At 47.4% G+C, this 14,890-nt stretch overlaps 1 protein-coding gene across 9 annotated transcripts in view; it reads left to right on the top strand.

The window, feature by feature from the left end:
- NEDD4L (NEDD4 like E3 ubiquitin protein ligase) overlaps positions 1-14,890 on the top strand; it is a 429,120-nt gene that overhangs the window by 182,041 nt on the left and 232,189 nt on the right. For all 9 annotated transcript variants that reach the window (XM_081562954.1, XM_081562953.1, XM_081562950.1 and 6 more), the window contains one exon: positions 1,251-1,324. In XM_081562954.1, the coding sequence (XP_081419080.1) occupies positions 1,251-1,324 (74 nt within the window). The remainder of the gene's footprint in view (positions 1-1,250; positions 1,325-14,890) is intronic.

Genomic DNA, 14,890 nt, shown 5'->3' on the forward strand with positions numbered 1-14,890 from the left:
TCATCTCCTTTGACATGACAGAACCTACAGATCACTCAAGGGTTTCTTTCCCTCACCTATGTCTTCTCTAAACACATAGGGTAGACAAATTTCGTATTACCTCTCTCTTGCCCCTCTGCACTTGGGTCCCCAAGGGCTCCATCCCGAGCTATTTTTCATTCTCACTCTTCTTGGATAACTTCTCACACATCTTGAGCTCTCCCTACCAGCTCTACACTGAAAACTCCCAAGTATCTAGCCAAGATTAGGTGTCTCTCCTGTTTATCTGTTCAGTCATCTTCCCCCCACCCCAACCTGTTTGTTTCATATGGCACCTGAAATTCAGCTGAATCCTCTGTTTTGATTTACGTTAGGACTCAGTGACCGAAACTGGAAACCTGGGAGTTACCCTGGGTTTCTGTCTTCCCCTCCTCATAAGCCATCTCATCTGTCCTGAATGTCTTAGCCACAGACTGGAGCTCCTCTCTGCATGGCACCACTGCATGGCACCACTGCATGGCACCACTGCATGGCCCCACTGCGTGGCCCTGCGCTGTCACTTTGCTCCTCCCTCTCAATAGACCATCAGCATATTCAAGTCCAAGCTCAATGCCCACTGCCTCGGAGCTGCTTAGAGAACATTGGAGTGAATGAATAAGCAGGCGGATGAATGAATGAATGGCTTCTGAGATGGTTTACGGTCATTTCCATTTAGGATGATGCTTTTTCTTTCTTTTTACTGGCACCAGACATTATTTTTGCTTGCCAGCACTAACGTTTTGAAACTGTAATTTTGCAAAGAGATTTTTACCATGTGAAATTCCTCTCTCAGCCCTCACACACATGTACATTAACTTCAAAGGAGGAATTATTTATGAAATTTATAGTATCTTGTTGCACTTGGGCATTCATCTCAGTGGTGTGCAGCTGTGTTCCTGCTACAGCTGGGAAATATTTCCTATGAATGGCAAAAATAATTGATCTGCATGACCTAGTTTGAATTAAACTTGTGCTTAATTAACTTGGTTGCTCTAAATGTCAAGGGTTGTAGGACATCCACTTGCTTATTCAATCTTTGCAGTATATTCTAAGGGTTGTAGGATGTCAGAGCAGAAATATTACCTTTGGAATTTAGTCTAAGGAAGGATCGCCCATTGCTTTGTTCCAGATCCCACCACTAGACTGAAGAGGAATCATTAACTTTGTGTATTGGGTAAGAAAATGATGGCTCAAATGTCTGTTTTTTAATCTATTTTCCCCCTCTCCAACAGGGAGAGTCCCGGATCCTCAGAGTGAAAGTGGTTTCTGGAATCGATCTCGCCAAGAAGGACATCTTCGGAGCCAGGTATGTCTGCTTTGTTGTTGTTTCTGGAGTTTAAGCAAAAACTTTTCGAATTCAGACGTCCATGGGAATCACCCGGGAGGCGGGGTTGGCTTCTTAAAGCAGAGATTGCTGCCCCCCTCCACCAATTTCTGAGTGAGTAGGCAATACAGATACAACTGGTTCAGGGCCCACATTCTTGCAAGGGTAAAGACCTTGGTCTCAGCTGGGCTGGCTTGGCCTTCCCATGGGTTGATTTAATGAAGAAATTAGATTCAGATGTTTCTGTTTCTCTGCAGCAGAAAAATAAGTTTGAGAATATGTTTATGTTCATTTTAATATATTCCTGTTGGCTTTTTTTTTTTTTTAATCAACTCTAGCTGAGGGAAACAAAGGATCATTTTGTTCCTGGGAGAACTGGGTATTTTTTGACATGTGTAATTTTGGAATTAAGAGATTTGGTGATTCCTGTGGCATTTACAGAAGCACTGGCAGCCTGATCGTTTGGGGGTATTTCAGCTTTTTAATTTTGGGTATTGCACCTGGTATTCCTGTATTTGTCAGTCAGCCCTGTTGACTCTTGAGGGTGTGTTGCCATAAGTTATAAGACCTGAGAGCAGAGTGAGGATTAGAGCTGCCAGGAGCTAGAATTTGAACCAGATTTTGGAGAAGAAAGCCCTTTTGAACTTTTGGCCTAAAGGTTATAGCAGAAGTTGATCTAATTTAACTTCCCTGTTTAATGGAAACAGGAAAGGTTAATTCTTAAATCCTGAAGGGCTACCAGTTGCCCACCGTGTATGCCAGTGGTGCTAAAACAGACCCCTGGTCCCCTCTCAGGGCACCCTCTGCATGTTGGGTACCCCTTGGGGTTGAGCCACAAGGGCCATGATGGCTGCTGGAGTCACCCGTCGGAACCCTGGCTCATCGTCCCCCGGACGGTGGCCCATGGTGATGCTCGGGCCTCAGGGCCTCGGCCTGACCCTGGAGACCCTGCGTGACAAGGCTCATTCTGTCCAGCTCGCCTCGTCCTCCCACACCCCGCTGAAGCCCCTGACTGCCGCTGGTCAGACCTCTTCTCTATGCTGTCCTGTTACCAGGCCTGGTGTTTTTTCTTCCAATACTTACTTGTTTATTTGGCTGCTCTGGGTCTTAGTTGTGGAATGCAGGATCTTTTTTCAGTTGCAGCGTGTGGGACCTTTAGTTGTGGCCTGAGAACTCTTTTAAGTTGTGGCATGTGGGATCTAGTTCCCTGAACAGGGATCGAACCCAAGGCCCCTGCACTGGGAGCGTGGAGCTTAGCCACTGGCTCCCCAGGGAGGAAGTCGCACCATGCCTGCTTTGGGTTTTATTTAGCAAAGAAATCACTAAGTTACTAATGACTTGGACCTGGAGAAATGCCCAGCAAGAAATCCAGGCGTATCTCACTTTACTGCGCTTCTCAGATAACTGCTTTTTTTTTTTAAATAAATGGAAGGCTTGTGGCAACTCTGTGTTGTCAGACAATGGTTGACATTATTTTTTTAGCAAGAATGTATTTTTAAATTAAGGTATTTACACTTTTTAAAAAAAGAATGCTATTGCACATCCAACAGACTATAAATAACTAATATATGGACTATATATAACTATTGCACATCTAATAGACTGAAAACAACTATGTGACACATACTGGGAAGCCAGAGTTTGTGTGGCTCAGTGTATGATGATATTTGCTTTATTGTGGGGCCCTGAAACTGATGCTGCAGTATCTCCTCTAAATAAATAAAATTGATGCACGTTCAATATCGAGGAAATATTAAAAAAAAATGTCTCATGCTTCGGTGTACCCAAATGACTGACTGAGGGTTAGCTTTCTGAGCCGCGTCACCAGGAAACGACGCGCTCTGGGGCACTGCCGCCAGCCTGAGCTCCAGGTGCTGGGCGGGGGGCGCATCTCACCTGCAGCTTCTTTCTCATTTGACTGTGAAGCCCCCTGAGCGGTTTGAACCAATGCTCTACCGTTTCACTTTCCTCTTGTTAAACGAGACATTTACTGGAGACAAAGCCTTCTTACTTTTTAGTATCTTTCTTCTACTACTTAACATGCACCAGCATCAAGAACAGAACCGGGCCGGTTGGTTTTTAACGTCCCGCATTTGCACACTGACTAGTAGATTGTGTTTTATGTCAAAAAAAAAAAGCCTATCGTTCTCGCGGACTCTGCATCAAATGTTAGGGTTTGGAAGCAAGAAGCTGGATTTGGAAAATTTCAGTCACTTTTCCTATAATTCATTTTCGTTTTATCCAAAACTCTTCATAAAAAAAAAAAAAATGAAATGGATTCAGACTATGTTTTTCAGTCTGTTCAGAAGATCTGAGGTTAAAATTGGAGCGGAATTGAGCTCCAGATCTTATAAGAGCCAAGCAGATCTGAGCCTTGAATTGTTATCATTTATATGAGAAGAGAAGGGATCAATTCTTGGGGACAGATCAGAGAGGAGTTATAGATAATGCCTCAAGATGTTCAGTGGAAAGAGAAATAGTGTCGCGGCTTCACGGACTGGGTTCCAGAAAATGAGTCAGAAGCTCTGAATCCGGTTCTGGCCTTCGTTGTCTTAGTTCAGTGAATTCCACACACAGCCGCCTGTGCGCCTACCTCCCTCCTTCCCTCTCCTCCTCTCTCAGGGGCCAGCTCTCTCCAAAGACCCATTTGCCGGTGAGTGGGTGGCCCTGGGTGGGTTACGGGACGGAGCAGGGCCACTCCACGCTGGCCTATCCCAGGAGAAGGGCGCCGGCTCTTGCCCTATCCTTTGCCCGGTGACCTGAAGGCTCTTCCACGTTATCTGGAACACCTCCTTTCAAGTCACCTCCGTCACGGCACATTAGCAGAAAGCAGGGAACAAGGAGAGCAGTTTCCTGGGGTTGGCGAGAACCCCAGGGTGACTCTGGTCCACTGGTCGCAGTCACGGGTCCTGAGCCGGGTGGGGGAAGCTGTGAGCGTGGCCGACGTTGTAGTGTCTCCTGTGTGTCCCCCGGAGTGAGACCCTTTTCTCCGTGTCGTCCTGAACCACAACCCGGCAGGCCCCCTTCCCCCTCAGCCTGTCACCGAGTGTCCCCGCCACCTCTGCACCTCACAGCAGCGGTCCCCAACGTATTTGACATCAGGGACCAGTATCGTGGAAGAGTTTTTCCATGAATGGGGGAGGCGCTGAGGGGGATGGTTTGGGGGATGATTCAAGGGCATTGCATTTATTGTACACTTTATCTCTATTAGTAGTAGTAGTACATACGTCAGCCCACCTCAGATCATCAGGCATTACATCCGGAAGGTTGGAGACCTCTTCCTTACACGACCCCAGTTCTCCCTTCACAGAAAGAGGGCTGGATAGGAGCTTGGAGCCCTGATGGACGGAGGAGGAAGGACAGTTTTCATAAGTGGCGTTGTTGGAAACTTGGATGTGATAGAAATGATACAGGATTGGACGTGTTGGGATTTGGGTTTATAGTCTGGAGTCACAGGAGGCTGTCTGGGTCACTTGGCCTGAGGATGGGAGGTCACGGTGGGTAGGGGAAGGCGCGGGTGCGTTGGTTGGAGCAGGTAATGCTGATGGCGGCGACCAGCGCCCTTCCGGGTGGGCTCCCGGCCCCTCGGAGGCTGCTTCAGGCTGCAGCCCTGAGGACCGGTGTCCGGACTGCCTCCGGGCTCAGGTGGCCGACTCAGCTGCACTTGAAATCCTCCCAATCCAGTGCCAAGGACACTGGGTCACGTTGCAGCTTCCGTCCAGCAAAGTCTCACTTGATTGAAAGAGCCTTTGTTGGAAGATGATAACTGAGCTCTTGCTCCCCTGGGACTTCTGAGCAGTTGGTCTGTGTGGAGAATGGCCGTAGTAGAGGAAGATGTCTTCTTTTGGACCCAGCCTTCAGGGAAGAAGGACAGACCTATAATCTGTCATCTAAACAGGGACACCCTTGTGTGGAACAAGTCCTGAATCAAATGGGATGTCAGGACCCGGGATCCAGATGGAGACAGTGGTCACCCAAGGCAGAGACACCCCGTCTTTATGGTCCATACTATGACAAACATGCTGTGTGAGCTTTTTGAAATGCTTTTTTTTTTTTAAGCGTGAGCAAAAGAAAATCAGACTCTTTCAAAAAGTAGGCTATGTGTAAAATGCCAGTGACACATCAAAAGGGAAGTAAAATCATGTTGAAAACACTGCATCCAGAGGGTCCCCACTTCTGTTTTGGAAATGGGCTGTCTTCGTGGGACAGAGCATGGTGTTTCAGGGTCAAGGAGACACTGCCCTCTGGGAGGTTCCCTGGATGCCGTGCCACTGGACAGATTGCTGCTACTTGCTTCCTCAATTGACCCACTGACCTCCACACCTCTCACCCTCAAGCCTGCTGCAGAGCGTTTGAGCTGAGGCGCAGACCTGGACGCGTAACTCTTCCCTTGTGGTTTGATCCGCCTTCCCCTGTGCGCTGAAAACCCAATTTCCTGTGAAGGTGGTGGTTTCCTATCCTTCCTGTCAGCTTGCCGCCCAGGCTGCTGCCTGCCTTTCCCCCCACGGACCCCACGAGCCCCCCGGCCCCCACCCTCACCTGCCAGCCACCTAGCTGGTCGTCACCTCCTCTGGTCCCTCCGAGTCCCCTAGCAGGTCACATCCTTCCATAGGCCCTACGACCTGGAAGGACTACTGAGTGTGTCGCTCTGTCATTTTATAACTGTTTCTTTCTCCCAGACTCCATTTTTAACTTCTGACAGCGAGGGTTTATTTTTACTTTTTTTTGACTCTCCCTGCCTTACAGGGTACCAGCACATCGTGAATTCTCAAGAAAGAGTGAATGATGACCTCATCTCTCCCCTCCTTTTCCTGCCCCTTCATTGAAAGCCCACAATCCTCTGAATGCCTGAAATGTGCTGCTTCTTGCCTTGGCGGATGTTTGCCCTCTGCCTGGGGTCTGCTCACATCCTTCCTGGCTCCACTCTCCTATCTTGCCAGCTCCAGTTCAGGTGGCAACACCTCTGCCGGGCTCCCCAGCCCAAGAGGGGGAAACAACTCTCACCCCGGGCCATCCTGGCTCCACCAGTTTCCCCCTCCCCCATCCTTCATCAGCACTGAGGCTGTAGCTCTTATGCTTGTTAATAAGCCCAGAGATCTTGCACAGGGCAGTTGGCTTGGCTTGACTTCAGTAGTAGAGTCTAATGATGGTAGCAGTGGTGCAGGGTGGCCAGCCTGGAGGAACGGTCCTTTTTCTCATTCTCAGAGGTGCTATTAGCTCATCAGGCATCACCCTCACCCCCCAGTTCTGCCATTCAGGGCAGGTACTTTTTGTAATTTTCACGAAGGGTCCATGTAGACCAGTGGAGGGAGCCTGCCTGGGACTCTGACGCAAGATGAGTGAGGCGGAGGGAGCACCAAGGCTGGTATCAGAAGAGCATCTCGGGGGCCGGCAGGGTGGCAGGTGGAGGGTCTCTGTTTGATGCTGATGTCTTAGCAGAATCACCGTGGCCAAGCCCACAGAAGGGAACACACTTTCCTGTGGCAGGGGATCTAGCAACTTCTGCGTGGGGGGCGTGAGGCTGAGCTGGGGCTGCGATGGAAGGTCAAGGCCTGACCTTGACCCTTGGTATCAGGGTCAGGATGGGGCAAAGGGTGCGAGCCATGGGTTGGGGAGCACACGGCCGTCCATCCAGACAGAAGAAGTGGGACCAGTGAGCTGGGCTCTTCGCCAGTTGTGAACGGTGGGACAACTCTGACTTACTGGGAAGCCTTTTAGGCATTCTCCCATCCAAGTACTAATCAGGCCCCATTTTGCTTAGCTTCTGAGATCAGAAGGGATTGGGCGTGTTCAGGGTGGTATAGCCGTAGACTTAGCCACTTTCTGATGTGGCAGAGTGAGTGAGTCCTGGTGTTTGGCCACAGTGATGTGTACAGTTGGGGATCCATGCTTTCCTAAAGTGGGGTACGAGGAAGGCGGGGAGCGAGTCACGATAGCCTGTGTTTATTGATTGTGTCCTACGTGCCAGGCATGACCTGACCCATTTACACAGAGCTGGCTGGATTCTCCCCAAAGCCCTTATGCCGCAGGCCCTATTGTTCTTTCCAGTTTGCAGATAAGGAAAATGAGGCAAAAAAGATAAGCTGCAAAGTCTATATACCACCAGTATGTTTAAGAGCTCTGAGCTGAGCAAGCTTCTAGGCTCTAAACATACGTCTTTTACTGACTGTTTGGAGTGCTCCCGAGTTGGCTGGCCCAGTGAGTGGAGCGTGACAATAAATCATCAGAATCTGCCTAAAGTTTACGAAGAGAGGATAACTGTCTCCATCTTTTGGGTGAGGAAATTGAGGTTCAGAGGCATTATCATCAGCCCAAGATGAAACCACTCTAGTGAGTGATTGGGACCAGTTGAGTCCAGATTTATGATTTCAGAGCTCTTTCCCATGATAGGTTAATACTCATCTTGAGTGACCAAGGTTCACCTTATTAGATGGGCCATTGGATCAGATGACTGTTAGATTTGATGACCAGGCAGTTTTTAAAAAGCATATTTAAAGAACTAGCCAGTGTGTGTGATGGCAGCTAACCAAGTTCCTAGAATTGTGAGTGAATATCATCAAGTATTAGGGGGCTTCCCAGGTGGCGCAGTGGTAGAGAATCCATCTGCTGGTACAGGAGGCGCAGGGTTAATTCCTGGGTCAGGAAGATCCCCGGGAGGAGGAAATGGCAACCCCCTCCAGTATTCTTGCCTGGAGAATCCCATGGACAGAAGAGTCTGGTGGGTTACAGTCCATGGGGTCGCAAAGAGTCGGACATGACTGAGCATGCAAGAGGGAGAAAGACAATCAAGTATTAGATTTCAGATAGATGTACTTTTCTAAGTAAGATCTTTAAACTTTGTTTTTTTTTTTAACTTATAATATCTTTGGGGTTTCAAACTGTATTCTTTTTCATTAAGCTTGTATCTTGAGACATTTAACCTTTAGTCATAGGCTTAAGCGGTAACTGAATTAGGAACATTTAATGCAAGTTTTAGATCTACCCTCCCCCTTTTTCCTCCTTAATTATGATCAGAGTCTGTATTTGAGGTTAGGGTAGGTGAAATGCTTTTCGGATCACAAAGCTGCTCCTAAAATTGAGCGGCTTTGGTGAAGACAAACCAGCTCTCAGTTCAGTCGCTCAGTCGTGTCCGACTCTTTGCGACCCCATGGACCACAGCACACCAGGTCTCCCTGTCCATCGCCAACTCCCAGAGTTTACTCAGACTCATGTCCATTGAGTCGGTGATGCCATCCAACCATCTCATCCTCTGTCGCCCCCTTCTCCTCCTGCCTTCAATCTCTCCCAGCATCAGGGTCTTTTCAAATGAGTTAGCTCTTCGCATCAGGTGGCCAAAGTATTGGAGTTTCAGCTTCAGTATCAGTCCTTCCAATGAATATTCAGGACTGATTTCCTTTTCCTGGCTGGTTGGATCTCCATGCAGTCCAAGGGACCCTCAAGAGTCTTCTCCAACACCACAGTTCAAAAGCATCAATCCTTCAGGGCTCAGCTTTCTTTATAGTCCAACTCTCACATCCATACATGACTACTGGAAAACTATAGCTTTGACTAGATGGACCTTTGTTGGCAAAGTAATGTCTCTGCTTTTTAATATACTGTCTAGGTTGGTCATAGCTTTTCTTCCAAGGACAAGTGTCTTAATATCATGGCTGCAGTCACCATCTGCAGTGATTTTGGAGCCCCAAAATATAAAGTCTCTCACTGTTTCCATTGTTTCCCCATCCATTTGCCATGAAGTAATGGGACTAGATGCCACGATCTTAGTTTTCTGAATATTGAGTTTTAAGCCAGCTTTTTCACTCTCCTCTTTCACTTTCATCAAGAGGCTCTTTAGTTCTTCTTTGCTTTCTCCCATAAGGATGGTGTCATCTGGTATCTGAGGTTATTGATAGAATTTTATAAAGGTTTTTGTGTGGGAGGCCCCCAGACACACATTGTAGACTTGCTTCTTTAGTACAGTTTCTTCTCCATTGTGTGTTGAGCTCATAGCCTGTTTGAGTTGCTGTCATTTTTTCTTTTGGCAGCTGGTGAAATGTAAAACACGTACAGACTTGGACATTGGGGGGATGTAGCCAAAGTCCTTCCATCTACTAGCAGCTGAGACTGATGGGGACTTAATGCCATGTAATGATAGCTCAGTGGCACCAGCTCACCCCCATCCCCACGGTCTAGGTTTAAGTTGTTAACACTTTGCCATATCGGCTGTGGCTGTTGCTTTTCTTCCTGAAGTATTCTAAAGTGAATTGTAGACATCGTGACATTTAGCCCCTGGATACTTCAGCTTGTGTCTCTAGGAAAAAAAAAAAGAGGCAAGAACAAAAGCGAAGAACATATTCCATTTTAACCACCATGCAGTTTTCACAAAATTAGCAGTAATTGCCCTGATGGACTCTCTTACCTAGTCCATTATCTGAATTCCTCCAGATAAAAGGCCCTGAAATGCCTTTTACAATTGGGCTGTTTAACCTAGAATTCTGTTGAGAATCATGCAGAATTATGATTGCAGTAATTATCATTGCAGTTAGCTGTGAGGTCTATTATGACCCTGTTCATCTAGAATAGTCTTGTCTCCCCTTTTTGAATGACCTTGAGGGATCAGTACATTGTCTTTCTGACCACATTTGATTGCTTCCCGTGGTATCAAATACTGTGTTCCTCTTCCTCCTGGGTTTCCTGTACATTAGGAGTTGGATCTGAAAGCTTAATCAAATCCAGTTTAAACCTGTAGTTCAGGAAAGGGGGATGCTGTTTGATCAGGCAGGACCCAGTATCTGGTTGTCCCGTAACTGATGGAGCTAAAATCCATCCCCGGGTTGCAGTCTGTTCCCTCCACCGTCAAATTAAATCTGCCCCCAGGTGGCCAACAAGAAATGGGCGAGGGGACAGTTTGGCACTAGATACATGTAAATTTTAAATATTACTTTGCTTTTTCTCCCAAAAGATCAGACATTGTTTTTTCCTTTGCCCCTTTTGGAAAACAGCAAACAAAAGAACTTTCCTCCTTTTACAGATGGAGAAACCTCGACGCCATAAGTGCCTTGAGGGTCCCCTTGCTAAACTGCCAGCGCTTCTATGATGCAATGAGGCCAGGGTTTGTATAGAGTCAGGGTTTGTTTAGTGGGGGTTCTATACTGAACCGAGAAGTGAGTCTGTTTGGTCTGTGGTTCATTAAAGTGAAAAGTGTTAGTCTTTCAGTCATGTCTGACTCTTTGAGACTCCATGGTCTATAGCCTGCCAAGCTCCTCTGTCCATGGGGTTCTCTAGGCACGAATACTGACGTGGGTTGCCATGCCCTCCTCCAGAGGATCTTCCTGACCCAGGGATCAAACCCATATCTCCTGCATTACAGGCAGTTTCTTTACTGTCTGAGCCACCAGGAGCCGTGATACACTAAAGAAATAAAAATTTTGAGCCAAAGGGTTTGGGAAATTTCATATCAAAAAAACAGGTTTATGGAAAAAATCTCAGCAACCTAGACATCTTGGCCCATGTTCCTGTGAGGTGGAGTGGCTGGAGCTGGGAGACACTCTGGGTGGGACTTCAGGGCCACCATGGACCCCCCAGCTCCTGCCGTCTTTTGAGCAGCTGGCCTTCTCCACTGACGGGGCCCTCGGGCCTCTGGAGGGATGAGCTGCGTTTGATGCTGACCTCTTCCCTGAGTGCTCCACAGCATGTAGAGCTGACCTGCATGCAGCACAGTGGCCCGCCTGGGTGCAAGTGGGGCTCCTGTGCTCCGCCGAGGCTGTTTGTGACCTGCTGGCTCCATGCAAACCTGCCCCTCTCTCTGGAGGCCTGCTGGAGCAGCCTCAGCTATCTAGGGCATTGCTGAGCATCACAGCACGAACACTATAATGGCCTGTCGGCCAAAAGTATTTGTCTTAAAATCCGAGCTCTCACAATTAGTCACGCGAGAGCCCAGAGCACCCCGCTCACAGGCTGTTCATTCCGATTGTACTCCCCTGACCCTCAAACCCCGAAAGGATATTAAACCCTTTCCTCCCAAATAAAGACATTCCCACAGCAGCCACACAACTTATTGTTTTCATTCTATATTTTATATTATGTTTTCTTTAAGTTTTATATCCCTCAGTAGTGGGAGGGAGGCTCAGGAGGGAGGGCATATACGCACACTTAGGGCTGATTCACGTCGTCACACCACAGAAACTGACACGACACTGTAACGCAGTTACTCTCCAGTTAAAAATAAATGTAAAAAAGATAAACAATTGCCATCCATCTAACGAATTTAATTAGATTTCCACATCAAGAGCTGCATCAGGATGACCTGAGGTGAAATGAGACAATTTATTATAAATTTGTGCTTATCTCCCAGTCTTTGTATGTATGAATAGACACAGCATCCTTTTAAAAGATGCCGGTCTTCATTTGCATACCATTCAGGCCACCGGGTTTTCCAGACAGAAATGGGAGAAGTGGCAGATGGGTCAGTGCGCAGGACCAGCACATCTCTGTCCTGGGTTAGGCCCCAAGGCTTGCTGTCCTAGAGCCAGCGCAGTGAGAACGGATGTTTACAATGGTCTGGATTCCCTGAAGACACTGTGCTGGAATGGGCACCGATTCAGAACGCAGGGACTATCGGATCAGTTTAAATATATACTCCTACAAACTGGCCTTTGTGTCTTTCCGGGTTTGGTAAATGAAGCAGGTGAAGTAGACAGGCCCCCTTTCTGTACCACCCCCACTGTTATGTTCATGAGAATCCTGTGTTCACAGCCCCCTCCATTGCCTTGACTCCAGACACATGAACGTGTTGGCATCTGTCATCTAAGGAACTTGGGCTCTGCCACCTGGCTTAACCGAAACAGGAAGGAAAATCACAGGATGTCTCACCGTCATCTCCGTCAGCGATGAATGATGCTCTCTGGTCCCTGAGTCTCCAGGGCAGAGAATTTAATGTGTTTTAGGAAGATGAGGGAGGGCTTCCCAGGTATCTCAGTGGCAAAGAATCCACCTGCCAATGCAAGAGAAGCACCTTCAATCCCTGATCCAGGAAGATCCCCTGGAGGAGGCAATGGCAACCCACTCTGGTATTCTTGCCTGGGAAATCCCTTCGACAGAGGAGCCTAGTGGGCTACAGTCCATGGGGTCGCAAAAGCATTGGACACGACTTAGTGACAGAAATATGAAGGCACCCCGCACATAGTAGATGCTTAATAAATTTTGTTCATATGATCAGAGTGGAGCCTGAGAAAATGGAAGAATTTAAAAGCAGCTGAAGAGCTGTGGGCAGTATTTTAATCCCCTAGTGTAATTATTTACAAAGGCACCAGTGAGAGTGGAAATCCGTGGATGCCTCTGGGGAGCGACGGTGAAGTTTGGATCCTCTGCTCGACGTCACTTGTCCCGGGGACCCCTCCCTGGCCGCCTCCCGCCCCTCATTCCTGCCTCTCCTTCTTTGCTCAGCTGCCTGTGTCCCCCACCCGCACCCCAACAACTCTTCTCTTGCTTTATCCTGAAATTTATTCTGTATTTGTCTCCCAGAGGTTTCCCTTTTGGCGGGGAGGTGGGGAAGGGTGTGAGGAACTAAAGTATGACAAGGAAGGGAATGTCGCCAGCTTGAGATGAGTCATAAGTGAAAGCGTTTCGGAATGTGTAAGACAATGAAGACAATATTTATTTTACAGAAACGGAGCTAGCAACCCAGCCTCCAGGAACACAGCCAGTAGGTATTGCAGGGGGGGAGGTCCAGCATTCAGCTGGCGGAGCACTCACTGCTATAGATACATCACCAGAGGGATAAGGGAGGCGTCTCTCACTGTGAATGGTTCCCTGGGTGAGGGCCGACCTGCCAACCTGTTCTCAATGGTGAAGCCCCCCCCCCGGGGGGGGGCTTGACAAGGTGCCCTCTCGGCTCCCTGTGCACCTGTGTTGACAAAAGTGGCATCATTCAAGGTTGAAAAATGGTTATACCTGAAAGTAGTGCTTCTAAAAATGCACAGTCCAGGGACTTCCCCGGTGGTCGGGTGGCTAAGACTCGTGCTCCCAAGGTAAGGGGCCCAAGTTCTATCCTTGGTCAGGAAACTTGATCCTCCATGCAACAACTAAGACTTCGGCACAGCCAAGTAAATAAATATTTAAAAAAAAGTAAAAATTCACAATCCAGAATTCATTTTGGATGCCTCTCTTTTTGTTGTTTAGTCACTCAGTCGTGTCCAATTCTTTGCGACCCCATGGACTGCAGCACGCCAGGCTTCCCTGTCCATCACCAGAGCTTACTCAAACTCATGTCCATTGAGTCAGTGATGCCATCCAATCATCTCATCCTCTGTCATCCCCTTCTCCTCCCTCCTTCAATCTTTCCCAGCATCAGGGTCTTTTCAAATGAGTCAGTTCTTCACATCAGGTGGCCAAAGTATTGGAGTTTCAGCATCAGTCCTTCCAATGAATATTCAGGACTGATTTCTTTTTGGATGGACTGGTTGCATCTCCTTGCAGTCCAAGGGACTCTCAAGAGTCTTCTCCAACACCACAGTTCAAAAGCATCAATTCTTCAGGGCTCAGCTTTCTTTATAGTCCAACTCTCACACCCATACATGACTACTGGAAAACTAGAGCTTTGACTAGATGGACCTTTGTTGGCAAAGTAATGTCTCTGCTTTTTAATATACTGTCTAGGTTGGTCATAGCTTTTCTTCCAAGGAGCAAGTGTTTTAATTTCACGGCTGCAGTCACCATCTGCAGTGATTTTGGAGCCCCCCAAAATAAAGTCTCTCATTGTTTCCATTGTTTCCCCATCTATTTGCCATGAAGTGATGGGACCGGATACCATGATCTTAGTTTTCTGAATGTTGAGTTTTAAGCCAACTTTTTCACTCTCCTCTTTCACTTTCATCAAGAGGCTCTTTAGGTCTTCTTCATTTTCTGCCGTAAGAGTGGTGTCATCTGCATATCTGAGGTTATTGATAGTTCTCCCGGAAATCTTGATTCCAGCTTATGCTTCATCCAGTCCAGTATTTCTCATGATGTACTCTGCATATAAGTTAAATAAGCAGGGTGACAATATACAGCCTTCACATACTCTTTTCCCGATTTGAAACCAGTCTGTTATTCCATATCCAGTTCTAACTGTTGCTTCTTGGCCTGCATACAGATTTCTCAAGAGGCAGTTCAGGTGATCTGGTATTCCCATCTCTCTAAGAATTTTCCACAGTTTGTTGTGATCCATACAGTCAAAGGCTTTGGCATAGTCAATAAAGCAGAAGTAGATGTTTTTCTGGAACTCTCACTTTTTTGATGATCCAGCGGATGTTGGCAATTTGATCTCTGGTTCCTCTGCCTTTTCTATATCCAGCGTGTGAACATACATCCAGAATTGTGAACATCTGGAAGTTCACAATTCATGTAATGTTGAAGCCTGGCTTGGAGAATTTTGAACATTACTTTGCTAGCGTTGTGAGGTGAGTGCAATTGTGTGGTAGTTTGAGCATTCTTTGGCATTGCCTTTCTTGAGGATTGGAATAAAAACTGACCTTTTCCAGTCCTATAGCCACTGCTGAGTTTTCCAAATTTGCTGGCATATTGAGTGCA

The sequence above is a fragment of the Giraffa tippelskirchi genome, chromosome 14 (genome assembly GCF_054371585.1).
Source record: "Giraffa tippelskirchi isolate mGirTip1 chromosome 14, T2T-mGirTip1v1.2.pri, whole genome shotgun sequence".
Lineage (NCBI taxonomy): Eukaryota > Metazoa > Chordata > Mammalia > Artiodactyla > Giraffidae > Giraffa > Giraffa tippelskirchi.